This window comes from Mytilus trossulus, chromosome 4 (assembly GCF_036588685.1).
Source record: "Mytilus trossulus isolate FHL-02 chromosome 4, PNRI_Mtr1.1.1.hap1, whole genome shotgun sequence".
Taxonomy (NCBI): Eukaryota; Metazoa; Mollusca; class Bivalvia; order Mytilida; family Mytilidae; genus Mytilus; species Mytilus trossulus.
Window position 1 is genome coordinate 63,739,977 of NC_086376.1, and position 22,635 is coordinate 63,762,611.

A 22,635-nucleotide genomic window follows, 5' to 3' on the forward strand; every position below is an offset into this window, starting at 1 on the left:
AATTAAAAATTGCTTGCCGGTCTCTCTCTCTGTCATTACCATTAGATAACGCTGGTTCATTTCCCTATCAATCATCAAGCAAAGATATTTAATTCGATTTACATTCATAGTATTTTTCAAAAATGATGAACGGTTCTTTATATTGGTATGTAATCGTTTTAAACGTTTCAAATTTATGAAATTATATTCGTACATAAATGTTTTTGATACACCAATAACAAAAACTGAAATATATTGAATTTATACACTTTGTAATTATTCAAAATCATATCAGAAACGTAAACTTAATTATAAAATAATGAACCTGTTAAGTGGAGAGAATACTCGCATAACTTTTTCGAATTGACACATAATACAACGAAATGTCACTCTTGCATACGAATGGCATATCAATAGAATATTTTAACTGCGCAATCGTCCGCCACCTTCAAATTCAATGATGATTCTAAATTATAAATATAACAAAAAGTTGTTAATCTATAGATAGTGAAGACAAATGAAAGCTAACCCACTGTAAAAAAAAATTTAAAACTTCCTCAGAAAAAAGCTCGAGCCACTTGACCTTCAAAGCTCAAAATTAACGATTTTACACAATATTTGAATAAATTAGTTAAAGATTATTCGCTTCTCAAAGTGTAAGACGCAATAAAAATCGTAGGCTTGCACCTTCCTACCGAAATTAAATTAAGTCCTGAACATTTCGACATTTCTTCGTATATTTATAACAAAACCGGTTTTAACCAAATCACAAGTACGTGTTAAGATCCGACTAAATACCTATTTCCCGATATGGTCAGGTAAAATTGCTACTTATGTTGTACTGTTGTACCACTGTCCCAGGTTAGGGGGAGGGTTTGGATCCCGCTAACATGTTTAACCCCGCCATGCCTATTTATGTGCATGTCCCAAGTCAGGAGCCTGTAATACAGTGGTTGTCGTTTGTTTATGTGTTACATATTTGTTTTTCGTTCATTTTTTTTTACTTAAATAAGGCCGTTAGTTTTCTCATTTGAATTGTTTTACATTGTCTTATCGGGGCCTTTTATAGCCGACAATGCGGTATGGGCTTTGCTCATTGTTGAAGGCCGTACGGTGACCTATAGTTGTTAATGTTTGTGTCATTTAGGTCTTTTGTGGATAGTTCTCTCATTGGCAATCATACCACATCTTCTTTTTTATATTATCCCAGAAAGTTTTTACCCTCACGTTGTGGTATTATTCAATAATTATTCGTTAGAACAGTTTTTAAAGTCCCTACCCATAACCCACTGCAGAGGCAATTGCAGACCACAATGCGTATTTTATCGAATTTTGGTTGATTTTCATGTTTCAGAGGACCTTTTCGACCTTGAAGAATGCTTACCGCAGACATTCTTTACCCTGCCGTTGTAATACTATCCAATAGATATTTGTTAGGACAGCATCTATAATACCTAGCTATTCGTTAGGACAGCTTCTACAATCCCTAGCTAGCAAGAATTTACAAGGCAATGGGTTGGAAAGTGGGTTGACCCCCCAATGCGTATTTTATCGAATTTTGGTTGATTTTCATGTTTCGGACGACATTTTCGACCTTGAAGAATGCTTACCGCAGACATTCTTTACCCTGCCGTTGTAATACTATCCAATAGATATTTGTTAGGACAGCATCTATAACACCTAGCTCTACGTTAGGACATCTTCTAAAATCCCTAGCTAGCAAGAACTTACAAGGCAATGGGTTGACCACCAATGCGTACTTTATCGAAATTTGGTTGATTTCCATGTTTCGGACGACAATTTTCGGCTTGAAGAATGCTTTCTTCAGAAATTCTTTTTCCTCCCGCTTGGTTACGAACTTAGTTTTCGGGCTTTAAGAATGCTTACCACATAAAATATTTACCCTCAAGTTGGGATACTATCTAATAGGTATTCGTATTGACAGTTTTTATAATCCCATAGTCACTAAGAACTGCCGAGGCAATGGGTTGGAAAGTGGGTGACCCCTATGCGTATTTTTTCGAAACAGGCTTAATTTACATGTATGGACGACATTTTCGGCCTTACAGAATGCTTTTCGTAGAATGTTTAACCCACAACTGTACAACTACCTAGTAGCTATTTATTTGAGCAGATTATGGAATATCTAGCCGTAGAGAACTGCCATGGCAATGTGTTGGAAAGTTGGTGATCCCAAAGCGTATTTTATCAATTTGACTTTTTGTCCATGTTACGGACGACATTTTCGCACTTTAAGAATGCTTACCACACAAAATTTTAACGTTTCGTACTATCCAATAGCTATTTGTTAGGTCAGCGTCTAAAATCTCTAGCTATCAAGAACTACCAAGACAATGGGTCGGAAAGTGTGCGTCACCAATGCGTATTTTATCGAATTTGGGTTGATTTCCGTGTTTTTGACGACATTTTGACCTTTAGGAATGCTTACCTAAGAACTTACTCCCGCTGAAGAACTATCCAATAGATATTCGTTTAGCAGCGTCTATAATCCATAGCCATAGGCTTGTGAAGATGGTGACACCAATACGTATTTTATCAAATTTCACTTTTTTCCATTTTTACGGATGGTGTTTTTTCTTAGCCTAACCCCAATTTTTTCCCCCTCCCGTTGTAGTAGTATCCAATATCTATTCGTTAGGGCAACTTCTATAATTCCTAGCCATACAGAACTACCAGGACAATATGTCGGAAAGTGAGTGTCCCCAGTGCGTATTTTATCGAATTTAGGTTGATTCCAATGTTTCGGACGACTTTTCGGCATTAAGAAATTGATGCTTACCCCAGAACTTCTTTAAGCTTTCGCTGTAGTACTATTCAATAGTTATTTATTGCCTAAATTGACTTTTTATGATTTTAAAAATATCGTGAATGTCAAGTTGAAATATCATTATCCCCCTGCAATTGACGTCTGTCTCCGGTTGTAGGGGCTGAAGTAATGCAGATAAAGCTCAATGTATGTTGATAATGATCCTACATATATTATAATAGTTTCATTTATTTACATTGTACACATCGTCACATGTACCTTAAAATCCCTTTTCGCTGCTATAAACTGAATCAATCAATTGAAATCACTTACTTGTCACAAAGCCTGGAAAAAGCAATAATAATTCAGAGGCGGATTTAGAGGGTTTTCCAATGGCCTCTACCCCCTCCCGCTTTTTGTGGGAAAATTTTAGTTGATTATTTAGGAACTCACTGGAGCATGGCTGCAGCACCCCCTTTTACACAGCCAACCCGGCCCCCCGTCCCTTAATCCGCCACTGTCATATTTGCCACTGAGTACAATCCACTGAACAGTAATCTAACAATGAATCTACACTTTAACCAAAAATTCCAATCGTGAAATATACTTAATAACCATTCTATGTACTTCTTGTGAAAGACAACTATCATTTACTATGTTGATATAAAATTTTATTGCTCACGATATGTATATATATATTTACCATAATAATAAAAAAAAATTGTATAAAAAAGAGTATTTCAGATCTCTTCAAACTTCTTGAGAACGAAATGGTATTATGTAGAATCAGTTATATTTGACTCATACAAGTATAAGTTTGTCGATTTCCATAAACTATACCATATGAATACAAATTATGTCAAAATTGTAAAATCATTTCTAAAAGAAATAAATAGCCATAATGGAGACAGCTAACACAATTAACATATTGATAACATAGACAACTAGTAAAATCATATCAGCTTTCTGTAAAATTGAATTCTCTTTCTTCTCTTGTGATTCTAAAAAAAATAAAATCAAATCAGTTAAAAAGTGGAAATGCATTTGTTTTTATTCATGATTTGTATTTTGTTTGAAAAAAAGTATGTTTCACAATTCTATTTAAGCCAATGGAAGGTCTGTTTATTTTCAGGATTGGATTATGTTTTGATTATGTTTTTATATTGGATAACTATGAAATGTTTAAAACTAGATATGGCAATGTTTGAAGCCTTCCTTTTGAACTACCGGAACCGATCACAAACACGATCTTAAAATTGTTTATCAACTCAATACCTTCCTTGCATCATAAAAAAGCCAGATAATTTTTTTTTACAATTTTATAAATTTAGGAATTTTGCGAAAAAAGATTTCAACGATAGCTAAATATTAACTAAATGTTATTCATCAGCATTACAAAACAATTTCAACAAGTACAATTTTCTTCAAAATCCATGAAAAAAAAAATCTTAAAAAAAAATTGTCCAGAATTATTGTGAATTACCTCTTCTTCGTCTTCTTAACTCATAAAACAGCTCCCATAGAACCTGACAAACCACCCATATACTTGCGATGACTACTCCAAAAGTACTCTGTGTCTTTGGTATCAACTTTATGGTAAAAGCCAGAAATATTGATACAGCTACAAAGGTATCAAAGACTCGTTATATAGAGAAATAAGATATAATTACGCTATCAATTTTTGTAGTTCGTGGTAGCGAAAAAACAAAGCATATAAGATTGACATAGAAGAGAAGAAATTTCAAAAGAGTACAAAGCTTAAATCGTGTTTAAGTGCGGTTCGTTTTGTGCAGTCGTCAATTTTCTATGTTTAATGTTGTGTTTTGTAAAAATCACTAGAATAAAGTAATCATCCTTTGTTTTGATGTTAAACCAAGTAAACCCCTTCCCCCCAAAAAACCCAACTGTAATAGAGTAATATTTAGTCTAAAAAAACTAGTGCTCTGTCATTATATATCTCAATTTCAGAATGCTTGGCCTATTAAAAGTTCAAAATTCGTTTATATATTATCATTTATTACAAAAGATATATATTCAATCTTTTCGAGCACCTTCCAAATTAGTGAGTTGATGCTGTTTATGCTATGTTCTGTTCTGTCTTTTTTTTTTAATTGTTTACAGGTGAGCATGTCTTTCTATATGAGTATACATGACCCTTTTTTTTAGTTGGTTGGCCACATGTTAGTAAAAATAGTCTTATTGATTCAAAACATCCGTTGAACTGCTTACAAACCTGCTAAAATGTGAGCAGTTTTCCCCATTAACCAATGACCCCAGTTAAATAGCGGTCGTATCTTTGAATCTGGCCCTGGTCTTAAAAGCCCACCAAAAACTTGGAGAGTAGTAACCGCCATCAAAACAATACCAACATAGGCATGAGCTTCTGCGACCTAAATGATAAAAATAACTTTTATTTTTTTTCATTTATAAACAAACAACATATAGATCTATGTATATGTATTGCACACAACAGCACGTATTAGTAATACCTTTAAAACAATCACTTTAAATGTTTCAGAAATCATTGAAACAAAAAGTATTTATAAATACCCTATCGAATATTCCGTGTATCTTTAAATTATAAAGTCAGATATAAATATAAAACTCGGTGACTATCCTTGGTTTAAAGTTATTCTTTGTTTCATGAGAAAATTAACAATCCAACCGTTTTATGAGTAGTTTTCATGGATTTCAGATCGGATCAGCAAAATTAAGTTTTGAAATGAATTTTGCAGAACTATGTTGCATTACATTTTTTGTTAAATTCATACTAAATTTTTAATTTTTCAATCTTACTAAAAGTGAACTTATCATATTTTGGTAATTAAATGTGAACATCATTCTGACGTTAGTAACTCAAAGGTGGATGTTATTTTAAAAATTGCAAATAATCATCTTTCTTGTTGGTTAAATAAGACAACATTCATGTCGAAGTTTCAAGATGAAGAACAAATTTCGTCACATTCATTCCCAGTCGCAAAATGTTGATAATAACTCAGATTGGAATTTAATCAATTATAATTAAAACATCATATTTACCTCTGTAAAGCCGTCAACTTTGACGAAAATAATAATAAACGAAATAGCTGTAATAATTGCCGCTATAACGGCTGCTGCTCTGTGCGTCTAGACAAAATATAAAGTAAATGATTACGATATAGTAATGAAATAAGTCATTTAGAATAGGTTAGAGTATTGACATTGCTAGCTGAATAGTTACAATTAATCTTATTTAAGACTATAAAATCTGTAAAATGTGGGGGAAAATGAAGAAGCAAAATAAAACTAGATATGTCAAAGCCACACGAATGGCCCCGTCCCAAAAAGTTGAAAAATCTGCAATTTCAATGTAAGCACATGTAGACACAAACATGATGGTAGTCTCACATATAAAAAAAAACCAACTCAAAATCTGAAGACGTATAGAAAAAAATCCGTATAACTGTGTCCAAAGCCCGTAATTTCAGCATAAATTAGCGGAGCAGAACGAAACTTAAACTTGATCTGTAACTCATCATGGTTAACTCACATAACAAAAATCAGCCCAATATCTGAAGGCGTTTATAAAAAAAAAGTCCGTATAACTGTGATTTTCAATAATTTATCAAAGTCCAAAGCCCGTAAGTTCAGCAAAAATTATCGGAGAGGAACGAAACTTAAACTTGATCTGTAACTCATCATGTTTAACTCACATACCAAAAATCAGCCAAATATCTGTCGCCGTTTATAAAAAAAAGTCTGTATAACTGTGATTTTCAACAATTTCTCAAAGTCCAAAGCCCGTAATATCGACAAAAATTAGTGAAGCGGAACGAAACTTAAAATTGACCTGTAACTCATCATTGTTAACTCACACACCAAAAAATCAGCCCAATATCTGAAGGCGTTTAGAAAAAAACTCCGTATAAAGGTTTGTTGCGGAATAACGGAATGACGGAATGACGGAATGGCGGAATGGCGGAATTATGGAATTACGGAATTTCGGAAGGACGGACAAGGGTAAAACTATACGGCACCGACAACTTTGTTGCGGGGCCATAAAACTTAAAGAAAATGCTATGTTATATTCATTATTTAAAACATGTTTTCTCCTTAAATATGTAAAATATTTCCTATCCCAAACATGTCTATCAAACGCAAGAATACACACAAACTCTCTCTATCCTTCTCCGGTGAGCTGTTTTTAATTTCTTACCTGGAACCATATTTTTGCTCCAAATGCCATCTTTTCGCCAAAGCTAGATTTGAAATATCTGGCTATAATAGTGGCCAATCCAGTAAATAATATCCAAGCTACTATCATCAGTAACGCTTAAAGAGAATACACAATAATCTTTATTTATCATCAGCAGGCGCCTGGAGCATGTACTAGTACCCCTTTGTTTTTTCTTGCCGTTTTTTTTTTATATATATTTGAATAATTTTCTTTGATATTTCAACGTAGTTCCCCTGATTTAATGTTTCCTTTCTTTTATTCGTACGATCTTACAATCACTAATTAGTAGTTATACTACTTCTATATAAAATCTAAAGTATGTTAACACTGAAGAAAAAGAAAAAAGGCAGTCCATTCCACAAACGCCTAAGAATTTATATAACTAAATGACTGGAGATAGATCAAAACATTTTGTTCTACGCGAATTTACTTTTAACTCTTACAAAAGTAAGCAGATGTTGATCAAATTGCGAGGAGACATTTGTTTTTATGCCCCATTTATGGACATTATGTTTTCTGGTCTGCGACCGTTCGTTCGGCTGTTCGTTGTACCGTTCGTTCGTCCGTCTGTGCGTCCGTTCGTCTGTTCTGCTTCAGGTTAAAGTTTTTGGTCGATGTAATTTTTGATGGAGTGGAAGTCTAATCAACTTGAAATTTAGTACACATGTTCCCTATGATATGATCTTTCTAATTTGAATGCCAAATTAGTGATTCCCCCCCCCAACCCCCCCCCCCCCCCCCCCCGTTTTCACGGTCCACTGAACACAGAAAATGATAGTGCGGATGGGAAATTCGGACACATTCTTGCCGGTGTTTATTACTACATTACTTTTTGAAACCTTTTGTTTGGTATATACGAAGTATTATAGTAAATAGTTCATGGTACATTTGAAAGAATATAGCCCTTTCTCGATTCTTTTTAAAGGAGTTTGTTTATAAACCTCACCGTGGAAAGTGTCGTTTTGTCTGTATATAATATTTGGTTGGATACATCTTTGCTATATAACCAAAGGTTACATTCCAGTCCACGATTAGAGGGACCTGAATCGTGACTCTTGGCTAACAAATATGGGTCTTTTTTTAAAAATCCTTCTGTATGATCTAATTGAACATCTGCACATGACTGTATGATTGATGTATTATGTTACTTTAGTTATAAATTTGATACATATATTGTCTACAGGTTTATTAAGTAAAAAAAATTGAAGCCCTAAATATTTGTAAAAACAACAAAACACTAATTCTAATTCAAATTTATCCAATTATATATGTGTTTAACATGTATGTTAGACTAAGCAAAGAACTCTCAAATGCATGCAAGTTATGAAGATATATTAACATATATACCATGAGTTTGGGTTAAACCTGGTAATGCAGATCCTCTGTAAATAATGGTGGATTTAAAGTTGACTTTAGATGCTGTTGTCACGGGTAATTCAACATGATGAGTAACAGCTGCTGATCCTTCAAACAGAACATATAGATCCCAATGACACATAAGAATAAATATGATAAACATCACCCAAAGTAGTACAACATCAAAGGCTAATGAAGGTTGACACCAAGAGGCAAACAAAATAAGTCCAACACTGTATGACAAGCTCTGTAAATCGCTTACAGTTTTAACAGTCTATAAATAAATTCAACAGAGCTTTCACAAAGTTTTTATGACAAACTCTGTAAATTGCTTACAGTTTAAACAGTCTATAAATAAATGCTACAAAGATGTCACAAAGTTTGACCCCGACAGCAAACTCTTAACGGATATAACACAAATATAGTTTCACAGGACTAAAAACATCGAAACAAAAATTAAATAAATACTCAATGGCTCTATCAAAGGTTCAAATGAAACAAACTCCCAATCGTAGGGATGTCAAAGATTGTTTATAGCTTATTTGCCTCTAAGTCCTATTTTGGTGTTTACTTCCGAATTATCTATAATTCTGCTTGAAAATCACTACCATTCAAGCGCCATTCCATGTCACGCTACTGCGATGGTGATAATTTCGATGTATGTATCCCTGTGAAAATCCACTAAAAAAGGCTTAAGTTATAGTTTGGCACTACATACATGTGCTTCGTTACAAGACACATCTGTTCAGATTCAGTGAAGCTCTCTTAATAAACAATGGCCGCGTGGATATCGTCGGGACGATTCATCAAAAGTAATCCCGATCTAAGTACCATCAATAGTTCCCGTCGAAGTTGCAATCAACTTAAGTTATTGATGAATTGAAAATGAGTAAACTAGTAAACTTGATCGTTTTGATCAAACGAAATCTAAAGCACAAGATGATAACAGTGGATACCCATGGGTACTGATAGTCAACCTTTGCTACAGCGATATACGAATTTCATTGTCGAGATTGTTCCTAGTTTGTCCAAAATATTGACAGCATTCACAGTAATATCAACGTACGTTGTTGTCCATTCGTTTGATGATCTTTGATGTGTTTAATCATTTGATTCGGGACTTTCCGTTTTGAATATTCTACGGAGTTCAGTTTTTTATATTTTTCTTTTTTTTTTAGATGATTATTTAGACGTGCATCAGCGGAGACAATGTCTACCGACATTCCAATATCAACGTTATCGATTCAATGTACTATCAAAGCAAAACTATAACGTCAGTGCGACAACTTTTTGTGCTAATATATACTGTACCTCTATGTAAATATTCCCAATGAGACAATTTTTTTGAGCTAATAGATACTATACCTCTATGCACATATCCCCAAGCTATCATGACATAGTAGTCGTTGTTGAGATCAAACCCTAGTCGTTCAGCTGGGTTCATCATATTCACCACACTCATATATTTCGGTCGTGTAAATTCACAATAAAGTTTCCCATCCTGAACGGACACTGTCATATCGTCAATTTCATCTTTCTGAAATATTTATGTATACATGTTCTAAACGACGAATTTGAAGGGGTAATAAAGAATCGTACTTTTAAATGATATATTCACATTATTATGTCGTCGAGATCATGACAAAAATCGATGCTCATATCGAAAATGTATGATCATGAAAAAATATTTAACATACAAATTATGTAAAATTTTCTAACAATATGTTAGTATGTTTTGTTTTGACAAGAAGGGAAATTCCACAAGAATTCATATCATTTACTCCCTTTTTCTATTTTGTTTGTCTCTATTAATATCAATAATATTATAAATAAGTTCCATACCTTATACTGCCTATAGTTGAAATATAATGGATTGTAGCCATGTTGTACAGTGTAGTGGTCATCCTTATATGTGCAGGATATCGTATGGTCATCTCCCTAAAAGGTCAACAAATACAATAGAATAAAAAGACATCACGTGTCAGTTTTGTATCTTCTTAGTTTTCTCAAATTTTATTATTGATGAAACTGTTCATTATTATTTTTTTGTAACATAGACGATTGTTCCTCATTTTTGTTCATATTTCCCTGAAGTTTTATCTTGGATGTAACAATATGACCATCGTTCTCTTTATCACGACATCGTCCTGAACAAGCTTGAAATATTTGCCACTAGAAGTTAAGCAAACATCAATGAATCTCAATTGGGATTATTATGCTTACCTTTCCGGAACACCTGAGATCACCCCTAGTTTTGGGTGGGGTTCGTGTTGTTTATTCTTTAGTTTTCTATGTTGTGTCATGTGTACTATTGTTTGTCTGTTTGTCTTTTTCACTTTTTAGCCATGGCGTTGTCAGTTTATTTTAGATTTATGAGTTTGACTCTCCCTTTGGTATCTTTCGTCCCTCTTTTATGGAGACTAGATGTTTATGTTGTTTCCAAAAAAAATCCTATTACTTATTTAGATTTGAATTATGTGTACTTTAGTCTTGAATCGGATATGCATGCACATTTTTTTAATTTTTTTTCAGGCAAGATATAAATTATCAATCAATGCAAATGCAATGTTTTGAGCCTGCTAAAGGTTGACATCTAGATGTTCAAATTCGGTTTCATCTCATCGTTTCATCTTTTTAACATTCATTAGATATTTCCTTTTACAATAACATAAAATCAAAAATATTATGTTTTACCATTAGTCGATCGTCCGAAAATCCTAATGATATATAGCCTTCATTAATTCCTACAAAGGTTTTGAACCTTGTACGGTTGCCTTCATCTTCAAATGTCGCGCCTGCGTAACAGTTATCTCCCGTGCAGTAGGAAGGATACAGAATACAACCTAAACTTTTACCACATTCTTCGAAGTCCACATTAATGTTCTCGAGTTTACTAATCTGAAATGAAAATGGGATAAAACAGATTGGAGGACAAGCATAAAAGGCTTTGAAATATTAAAAATAAATAATTTTTGAACTGTTCACAAGATATTCAGAATGGTGATTTTCCTTTAGAGAATTGAGCATGTATATGTATACATATACAATAGTACGCCTGAGCCAGTGACAACTATACAACAGATTAATCCATCGGATCACCAGCGGTGACACATGGCCTGTGTACAATGTGTATATACAACTCGTCTTAACATCAACCCGACAATATTAGATCTGTAAATTTGCTTTTGCAAATTTTTTGTTCTTCCCTCGCCGGGATTCGACCATGCTACTGAGATATCGTGACACCAAATCGCTTGCACTGTAGCCGTCCTGCTAGATCACACGACCACATGGGCTTCAAAATGAAGCTTTTGGTGGCCGGGTGTTACCTTTCCACGTCATTGTTACCACATGAACACAATTGAAAATTCTTTTCTAAAAGGTGCAACGTATAACAAACGTATTATAACCGAATAATGGACGAATAAGTAACAGGGTACTAACCGAGCGCTAGAACGGGTACATACGCGATAATAGGGTTTTTTCATCTCTTAGAACACATAGTTACCACCTTAGACACGAACATTTCTTTATAAAAAGTGCAACGTTTAACACACGAATAAGCGAATAAGTAACGAATAAGTAGCAGGGTATCAGTCGAGCGCTGAAACAGATACATACGCGCTAAAAGGGTTATTTCACCTCTAAGAACCCATAATTACCACTAGAGACAATGACAAAACTGAAAATCTGTTTTTAAAGGGTGCAACGTATAACAAACGTCTAATAAACGAATAAGTAACGAATAAGTAACAGGGTATCAATCGAGCGCTGAAGCGGGTACATGCAAGCTAATAGTGTTATTTCAGCTCTTAGAACAAAGCACTACAACCAGAGAGAAGAAAAAAACTTTGAAAATCTTTGTTTTTAAGTTGCAACGTATAACACGCGTATTATAAACGAATAAGGAACGGATAAGTAACAGGAGAACAGACGAGTGCTGAAAAAGGGTACACACGCGCTAATAAGGTTAGTTTACCTCTAAGAACCCATAGTTCCCACTAGAGACACGACAAAAATTGAAAATCTTTTTTTTAAAGTTACAAAGGATAACACACGTATTATAAGCGAATAAGGAACGAATTAAAAACAAGGTATTAATCTAGCTCCGAAACGGTGTACAAACGCTAATAGGGTTATTTTACCTCTTCGAACCAAGAATTAACTCCAGACATACGAATATAAAGCAGTTAACCCATTTCTTTTACGTCAGTCTATTGTTTTAACGGTGGATTATTTTTCAGGAATCCACTGACCATCATGTTAACTTAAGATAACTTATATTATAACTTTTAACTGACGATATATTTTATCCTCTTAAAAACGTGTGACTGATATAGGTTCGAACTCGCGCGTATTTTCGACAGTTAAGTCTGTATTCTATGCATGATACCACTAGACCACGAGTGCTGTTATTGTTATCTAAATATCACTCTTATAGAGTCAATATCTGTCAATGCATGTCAATAAACTGTATTTCTGTCTTTTTGTTATCTAATGAAATATATAAACACTATAAAATCAAGGAATTGTAGATATTACTTACTATTACAATTCCTTGATAAAATAAACATCCATGTACACATTACACTTATAACTTTTAAGGTACAAGGCCTTTTCCTTTTCGTCATCTTTTGGTTTTATGATTATAATGATATCATACTATGATCACTTAGTTAATCTTTGTTTGATTATAAATGGTCCATTACTACATTTAACCGACTCTGATGTGAATAAAGTGTAATTAATATCACAGTTTTTTTCTTTCGGTGCCAACGACTAAACAATCACGGCTATATACTGTAACAGCTGACATGACAAATTGCAAAATTGACATAATTATATATTGTACATTTGAAGCAAAAGCAATTCTGCTTGGGTTTTTGGATGCGTACCAAAAATAATACTAGTTCATTAACTGTTTGACGATGGATGACAAACGCAATAACCGTTATTATTGTATAGCATTATAATATTTCCCACAAAACGTAACCAAAAGTTAGCGTGAAACAAATTATAATATTGCACTAGTGCAATAAATGTTCGAAATTTATGACGTCATCAACGTTTAAATCTTAGTTTAAACCAATTTTTACTTTCAAATATTATTTTGCTATACAATAAAAAGGGTTATTGCATGAATATTGGGAAATATTGTCCCTCGTAGAACATATATTGTACTCGTAAGCTCGTGCAATATAAAATTCTACTCGGGACAATATTCCCCAATATTCATGCAATAACCCTATATTATAATCCTGGTACCTTTGATAACTATATAACGTTAAAAAATTCACAACAACACGAAAGGGAACCAGTTTAAACAAAATATATATATATTATTTCAATTATGACCAATCATAGTATCTATTTTATAGACAACTGGTGTCTAGTGAAGTGGTGTTATTGTGACTTTTACACTTCATTTAGTTTTTAAATTATTTATAGTAACTGTGAATGTGTTTTGTAATTTGACTCACACGGGCCATTTTTATATATATATGAAAGTGTAAAACGACTTTGACTGGCTTCTTACCTGCCGCACGGTCTGTTTGAGTATTTTATTGCTAAATACTATATATATGTAAATATCAAAGGTTTCTAAATGTTGGTAATTAATTAACTTTCCAAGAATTATTTTAAAAAAATCCATAAAAAATTATGTAAGTTAAATGTCTTTTTTAATGAATTATAAATACTAAAATCTAATCAATAGAAATTATTTTTAATGATTCAACATTAAATGAAATAATCATTTACAAATACAAAATCTGGTAAATAAAAAGGGAAGATAACTACACATTTGAGTTAAATTGAACATATATTGAGTTAAATATCAATGTGAACCGTGTGGATCTAGTCAGTTCCACCTATTAGACAATAAAAAAGACAAAATACGAAATTATTTACATAACATTTAGTTGATTCATTGTCAGATCATGAAACAGATTTACTAGTAATGGGTTAAGCTAGAGAATCGATAAAAAGTAGTGGATTCGAAAACGATAATCAACTTGCGACTAAAGTCGCTCGATGATTATCGTTTACGAATCCACTACTTCTTATCAATTCTCTACTACTTAAAAGGTAAAACGTTTTTGAATCGAATAAGGAACAAATAAGTATCGAATATAAAGTAACAGGTTCGGTTAATCATAAACACGGATACTTATGTGTTAAAAGCATAATTCTACCAAAACATATTAAGAACTATTAGCAGAGATAAGTATCAGTCTATGGAAGGTGCGATACGATAAAAACTTTTCTTATATCAATGAGCGATATTGTCTTATTGATATTTTAAAAGTATCGCATTGCTTTTTTATGTATATAAGAAAAACACAGCACTTTAAATTTTACACGGACATAAACTTTAGCTTCTACCTAATTTCTGAATGTATATTTAGACTCAATTGTTGTTTATATTTGAACAATAATTTTAAAAGTTAGTATTTTATTAATTTTTCGTTGCCAAAAACAACATTTTCCGCATGAAATGTCTGCATGTTTACAATTGATATTAGACCATATCGCTCATTGATATAAGAAAAGTTTTTATCGTATCGCACCTTCCATAGACTGAGTATATAAAGAATTAAAAAGCGAGAAAAATGTTACAAATCGAATAAATAACGAATAAGGAATAAGGAATAAGTAACGAATAGGTAACACATAAGAAATAGGGAAGAAGTAACGAATAGGTAACGAATAAGGAATAAGCAACAAATAAGGAATAAGTAACCAACTTGACGTCCATAGTTTTAATCTAGCGTCGTACTACAGTACATGATATACCCGGCCACCGAAAGCTTCAATTTGAAGCCCAGGTGGTCGTGTGCTCAAGCGAGACGGCTACAGTGTAGGCGATTTGGTGTCACGATATCTCAGTAGCATGGGTTCGAATCCCGGCGAGGGAAGAACAAAAAAATTGCGAAAGCAAAGTTACAGATCTAACATTGTTGGGTTGATGTTTAGACGAGTTGTATATATATATAATATAAATTAATATAGTTTTGTAGAAACTGATATTTTGCAAATTCGTTTACAACAGGAATGCAAACCAAATCTACAATGTCATTGAGTTCTCCTTTGTTTGTTGTCCTGAAAAATATAGATAAGAAAATTTCAACGACGTGTTATTTTAGCATGAATATATAAAGGTTTTCTCTTCCAGTAATACTTTTAAAAATGCTTACCTGCTTTACAGGAACAACAGGAATATCAACTTGTGATGGCAATGGTTTCAGGATATTTTGCCAGAAGTTGTCAAAATTCTCCACAATGGAAAAACTTAAATAATATGAAAAGAATGTATAGAATGGTACTATATGTATACGTTTTCTGATTTGACGTGAAATAAGAATAAGAATAAGCATTAGACTTGTCTTATATATTAATTATTTTATTCGCAACCACATACATTCGAAAGCCGTGTTTAAGCCTGTACCATGCGGGTACCATGAGTCAGGAGTTCTATGAAATATATCTACACATGCATGGGCCACCAAAAATGAATAACGTGGAAGTAGTACAACAAATATTGATAATGAGTTGCATGTAAAAACTGATATATTTGATGCTTTGAAGTTCAGATAAACTCATCATAGATACCAGGACTAAAATTTGTATATACGCCAGACGCACGTTTCGTCTACAAAAGACTAATCAATGACGCTCGAATCCCAAAAAGTGAAAAAGGCCAAAAAAAGTACGAAGTTGAAGAGCTTTGAGGACCAAAATTCCTAAAAGTGTTGCCAAATACAGCTAAGGTAATATATGCCTGAGGTAGAAAAGCCTTAGTATTTCAAAAAATTCTAAATTTTGTAAACAGTAAATTTATAACTATAACCATATCAATGACAATCAAGGAGACTACTGGATAAATTATTCATTTTTCCCCATTAAACATCTGTGAAAATTGTATCGTATCATTGAAGATATTTTTAAAACGGTTTTATGGCTAAAATCCGTTTAATTTAGAGTACTTAAGGTAGCACAGATATTTTTTTACTTCGAATCACTAACCTGTGAAATACTGTAACTTTCTTATGAATGCATAGAAAATAATAAAAGAGGTATATATAGATAGATAAAAGATTTATCTTTTAAATGAATGCAATATTTTTATTATTCAATCATTGTGTAATCAATTATTATGTAATTAGTGGCAAAATCTGGGTAAGTTCATTTGAATGAATTTAGCTCTATCATCTCTTTAACTATACAGAAAAATTTAACGAAATCTTAATCGAAACATCATGGGCTTCAAAAGGGTGTCTCAGATTGTCTCTATGGTATTCCTTTCTCTCATAAATCTATAATTAGTGTAAACATCCTAACCACATAAAACAAGATAATGTTTAATTAGGTGTAAAATTTGTTCTATACATTCTATCCGAAATCAGAGACAGACTTTTGTAGATAATTGCCATAGGAACAACATATAATAAAATCAACCCTCTAGGGATACCTATGCAGAAGCTAATTTCATTTAAAAGTGGAAATTTGGTGAAAAATCTTTTAGACACAGTTAACATTATAATTAGTTATATAATTGTTGCATAAAACTAACATTGCATTAATTTGAAAGAGTAATCTGTTAGTTATCCAAAACTACCACTTTTATAAATTTTCAAGCATTTTTAAGGAAGTTACAGCATTTTAAAACTTGGGAGTTGGAGTTATAAAATCTTTGTATTGTGTTACCTTAAAGTGCATATATAAGATTTAAACAAAAATGAATAACGTGAGAGTAGTACAAAAAATATTGATAATGAGTTGCATGTAAAAACTGATATATTTGATGCTTTGAAGTTCAGAAGGAGACTCTTTATACTGGATAAATTATTAATTTTTCCCCATTAAATAAAAAATTATTTATATAAAATCTGTGACAATTGTATCGTATCATTGACGATATTGTTGAACGGTTTTATGGCTAAAATCCGTTTAATTTTGAGTACTTAATGTGCATATATAAGATATAAAACACAAGTCGCACATTTTCTGCATTATACCTGTAACGTTCTACTCAACTTTAAATGAAAAATGCCCGTACATACGATTTGGCTTCACAAATTAGTTTAATTTAAAACAGGATGCAAATTACATACCGACTGAAATTTTTATACTGGCAATTACATGCGACACAAAATTTAACTTTAAAATTTGTTTCTCGGTGTTTTTGTATTGTATTGGTTTTTTTTTTATTCTTAGCGTGTATTTTTTATTAGTATGTTTTATCAAACTCTGAACGTGTAGGTTTTAATGCTTATTCTATGTGTTAAGTTTTTCAAACTCTTTCGCGTGTTATACAATTTTCGGAAGCAACTTTTCATACACTCTTCACTTACTGAATCGTTAGATTTCCCTGATTTACAGATGGCGCTTTCCATGTAATATTGGCTTCTTTAACAATCTCTTTGTTCTTATGACCAATCATGTTCTGAAAATTAGAAGAAATTCAGTATCAAAAATGGTGTCTGTGTGTGAACAGGGGGTCCACTGACTGACCTAAGGGGGTGGGCGGCCCGCTCCCGGCATGCTTCAGTAATTCTTTATATATATATATATATATATACAACTCGTCTAAACATCAACCCAACAATGTTAGATCTGTAAATTTGCTTTCTCAAATTTTTGGTTCTTCCCTCGCCGGGATTCGAACCCATGCTACTGTGATATCGTGACACCAAATCGCCTGCACTGCAGCCATCCCGCTAGACCACACGACCACCTGGGCTCTCAAAAAAGAGCTTTCGGTGGCCATATGTTACCTTTCCTCGTCAGTTTTAATCTAGCGGCGTACTACAGTACATGATATATAAGGCATGAAGATGTTATTGTTACAGATCAGCTAAATTATCTATAGTAAAGGATCCTACAAATTAATGTAAGATACAGTCACAGAAAATAATTATATTCATAAGTACGTCTGAGTCAGTGACAACCCTTCAACAGATGTATCCATCGGATCGCCATCAATGATGGTGATACATGGCTGTGTACATAATGTATATACAACTCGTCTAAACATCAACCCAACAATGTTAGATCTGTAAATTTGCTTTCGCAAATTTTTGGTTCTTCCCTCGCCGGGATTCGAACCCATGCTACTGTGATATCGTGACACCAAATCGCCTGCACTGCAGCCGTCCCGCTAGACCACACGACCACCTGGGCTCTCAAAAAAGAGCTTTCGGTGGCCATATGTTACCTTTCCTCGTCAGTTTTAATCTAGCGGCGTACTACAGTACATGATATATAAGGCATGAAGAAGTTATTGTTACAGATCAGCTGAATTATCTATAGTAAAGGATCCTACAAATTAATGTAAGATACAGTCACAGAAAATAGTTATATTCATAAGTACGTCTGAGTCAGTGACAACCCTACAACAGATGTATCCATCGGATCGCCATCAATGATGGTGATACATGGCTGTGTACATAATGTATATACAACTCGTCTAAACATCAACCCAACAATGTTAGATCTGTAAATTTGCTTTCGCAAATTTTTGGTTCTTCCCTCGCCGGGATTCGAACCCATGCTACTGTGATATCGTGACACCAAATCGCCTGCACTGCAGCCGTCCCGCTAGACCACACGACCACCTGGGCTCTCAAAAAAGAGCTTTCGGTGGCCACTATATATATATATATATCTAACATTGTTGGGTTGATGTTTAGACGAGTTGTATATACATTATGTACACAGCCATGTATCACCATCATTGATGGCGATCCGATGGATACATCTGTTGTAGGGTTGTCACTGACTCAGACGTACTTATGAATATAATTATTTTCTGTGACTGTATCTTACATTAATTTGTAGGATCCTTTACTATAGATAATTTAGCTGATCTGTAACAATAACATCTTCATGCCTTATATATCATGTACTGTAGTACGCCGCTAGATTAAAACTGACGTGGAAAGGTAACATATGGCCACCGAAAGCTCTTTTAATGAGAGCCCAGGTGGTCGTGTGGTCTAGCGGGACGGCTGCAGTGCAGGCGATTTGGTGTCACGATATCACAGAAGCATGGGTTCGAATCCCGGCGAGGGAAGAACCAAAAATTTGCGAAAGCAAATTTACAGATCTAACATTGTTGGGTTGATGTTTAGACGAGTTATATATATATATATATATATATATGTAATCAAGTTGAATTAACCAAGGGCGCAAGTTCCATATCAGAAAAGTCGCCTCCCAAAACATCAATTTAATAATAATAACCAAATGTTCCCCATCGAAGGAGAGATATTGATGCCCAAGGATCCGCCTATGGGAGTGAACGTTGAAAGTCTTGGTATATGTGTAGCTATATTAAATATGCATATAAAAAAACTAAGCTGGAGTAAAAGTAAAAATAGGAAAGTTCACTTTGATTGACAATGATATGTCTATACAGAGACCATACAGTGTAGACTTTATTAACTATAACTTGTATGTATTTACTATACAGCCTTCAACAATGAGCAAAACCCAAACCGTATATCAAAGTATTCCTCAATACAACCTTTCCGTGAGTGAGAAATCAGTCATCGCCGTTCCATATGAAAGTAACCAGAATACTATTATATCGGACTATTAGGTACTGGTTGTATATTACTCGACCAAGTAAGAGCAAGTGAAGGAAGTTTAATGCAATTTCGGGGGGGGGGGGGGATCAAATAACGATTATTTGCAGTAATCAAACTTTTTTTAAGAAATTTGATCATTATTCTGTATTAATAGATTTTATTATAAATTTTCAAATACCTTTTTGCCATCTATGCAGTTAATTGCTTTCAGTTTGTCTGATGGAAAACTGGTAAATTCTCCCATAAGTTCCTCCGTGTCTCCTTTGTCACGATGAACGGCTATTTGCAAACCCATAAACTTTCTTTCATGCTTCCCTCGAACGGATACTAAATAAAAAGTTAAAAGTACAAGTATTGGAATGCAAACTTTTAATGGAAATATAATAAACTCGTCATAGCTACCAAGGTTACAAAAACTCATTAGTGAAGCTCGAATCAAAAAAGTATAAAAGGTCAATAAAGTACTAAGTTGGAGAGCAAAGAAGACCCAAAATTCCAAATATGTTGGCGGGTTTTTTTTCAAATTCATGCAGCTATAACATTCTTTGAACAGGAAATCATAGCTATATCCTGCCAAAGCCAATATACAGAGAAGAGATTGACAAAGTCACATGTGATGTCCTTCAACATCAACCATTACCAAAATGACAGACAATTTCGCTCAAGCATTTGGCTGTTTTAAACTCTTTAGACGTATTGACTAAATTCACTGTTTTCATAACCTATGTACTTGAACCCTTCATCTTCATTTTTTCAGGAAAGTAAATTCCTTTGCCATATTTTTGCACAATCCTTCCTACTGCTATGTACCTATTTTTGTGTTTAAAAGATATCAATATATACAATGTATATATATATACGATTGGTCTGGAAGAAAACACCCACACTAACAAGATATCTATTTATAAAAAATAAATCTAGTTGCTGATAACAATATTTTCCCTTAGCGTGTCCAGATGATGTGAAGAATTTTTTTAGTCTCGTGTTATCTTGTTCAAAACTAAAGACGACCTGTAATTTCAATCATATTATAACATTAAACAATACTGTAAGAGTTTATCTTTGAGGTTTCACATGTTTCGTTTTATTCAGAAATGTTGCATTATCTTGTAAACACCTGTAATAGTTTAATGCTTCTCTCTGCAGTTTCATTCAGGATGGAGAAGCGTTCACATAGGCCTGTTGCAGTTTTGCAGCATGCGTTAATCACGATTTAAAAAATATTTTTTTCATTAAAACTATAACAAATGAAAGATTAACATCTTTAAATTGAATATAAGTGCTTAAACAAGAACATTACGAATAAATAAAACTCTTTGCTTGGTTTGGTTTTAATATTCCTACGCACTGTTGAAACTTTGTCATGTACTATATGCAGGCAAGAATCATGGTTGCGTTTTGTCAGCGAAAAACATGCAAGCGACTATTTCATATTTAAGTACTACCAAGGAGAAAAAAACGACAACCAATTTGATATAATAAATAAACTTCAAACCACCTCATTATTGTTTTCTGTCAATCAGAATGATGGAATCCTCACAAAACATCGGTGCAATGTAATAGTTTTAAATTGATGAATTACATGAATAAGTGGTAAGGTCTTATATACTTCAAAATGACACTAAAGCATGTTTTCTATTTTTTTGGTGATTGAAGATCCTGTTATAACTACTATATTTGTTATTTTAACATTTGACAGTTTACCTTGATAATTCATGCAAAACATTATGTGATAATTGACAATGGTAATTAAACAATTCGTCAACTATGTACATGATGTACGAATATTTACTTTGAACGCATATTTCAATACCAATGCTAAATTCACAATCTTTCTTAAATGCTGTAACAATCATATCCCACTTGCCCAAATGCGAATGTTTTATTGGTTTATATTCCAAATTACACCACGATTGCTACCTACATGGACATCTTCCTGCATGGTAAGTTTGGTTGTGTCTATTTTTCCAGGAAAAACAAGTGTAAACCGGTATACTTACTGTGAATATCTTGTCCAGGAATGTATTCAGTTTCCTGTATATGTATTGTATATGGCGGTTCTGTTGTTTGTGCTTCTAGTCCGGTATACTTACTGTGAATATCTTGTCCAGGAATGTATTCAGTTTCCTGTATATGTATTGTATATGGTGGTTCTGTTGTTTGTGCTTCTAGTCCGTTATGTTTTGGGAAGAGGGTCAGACATGTTGAAAATGGTGGTCCTGCTGCAAACCCTGAAACTGTCAAACCAAATAATTGTTTTAAAAGAAAAAAAAAATGACAGTGATTACAATATAATGACAAAACCCGCAACAGTATAGAGGTAGTCAATGGTCAATGTTGGGGTCAGAACACTTAAAGCTGTGTAATGAAAATCAATACATTGTAGAACCTTATCTGATTCAAAATTGACAGCTTTAGGTTTCCAAAAGATTGCAATACTTAACATAGAAATTGGTGATAACACTTTGAAACTCACATTGAAAAGCTTGAAAATTTTATATAATTAAAAAAAAAGAATACGCACATTAGATATTGAATGAATGAATGAATGAATGAATGAATGAATGAATGAATATATGTTGTTGCAGAAGCAAACATAATCATACAGCAAAATAACATAATATACAATTACAATAATGACAGTAAACAAACAGAGAACAACACAATATGGTCATAATAAGCACAGAACCACAACTGTTATGCAATGATTATTTTTTATATTAACT

General features: G+C 33.2%; 1 protein-coding gene across 1 annotated transcript in view; it reads right to left on the reverse strand.

The window, feature by feature from the left end:
* Positions 1-3,415: 3,415 nt before the first annotated feature.
* The window catches only part of LOC134715746 (putative ferric-chelate reductase 1), a 35,875-nt gene continuing 16,655 nt past the window's right edge, over positions 3,416-22,635 (reverse strand). The window contains exons 2-14 of the mRNA XM_063578145.1: positions 22,003-22,146; positions 20,088-20,236; positions 17,672-17,763; positions 15,515-15,608; positions 11,013-11,216; positions 10,161-10,256; positions 9,684-9,855; positions 8,310-8,426; positions 6,942-7,057; positions 5,786-5,872; positions 4,980-5,136; positions 4,230-4,367; positions 3,416-3,747 (exon numbers count right to left, since the gene is read on the reverse strand). Of these exons, the coding sequence (XP_063434215.1) occupies positions 3,626-3,747; positions 4,230-4,367; positions 4,980-5,136; positions 5,786-5,872; positions 6,942-7,057; positions 8,310-8,426; positions 9,684-9,855; positions 10,161-10,256; positions 11,013-11,216; positions 15,515-15,608; positions 17,672-17,763; positions 20,088-20,236; positions 22,003-22,146 (1,688 nt within the window). The 3' untranslated portion in view covers positions 3,416-3,625. The remainder of the gene's footprint in view (positions 3,748-4,229; positions 4,368-4,979; positions 5,137-5,785; positions 5,873-6,941; positions 7,058-8,309; positions 8,427-9,683; positions 9,856-10,160; positions 10,257-11,012; positions 11,217-15,514; positions 15,609-17,671; positions 17,764-20,087; positions 20,237-22,002; positions 22,147-22,635) is intronic.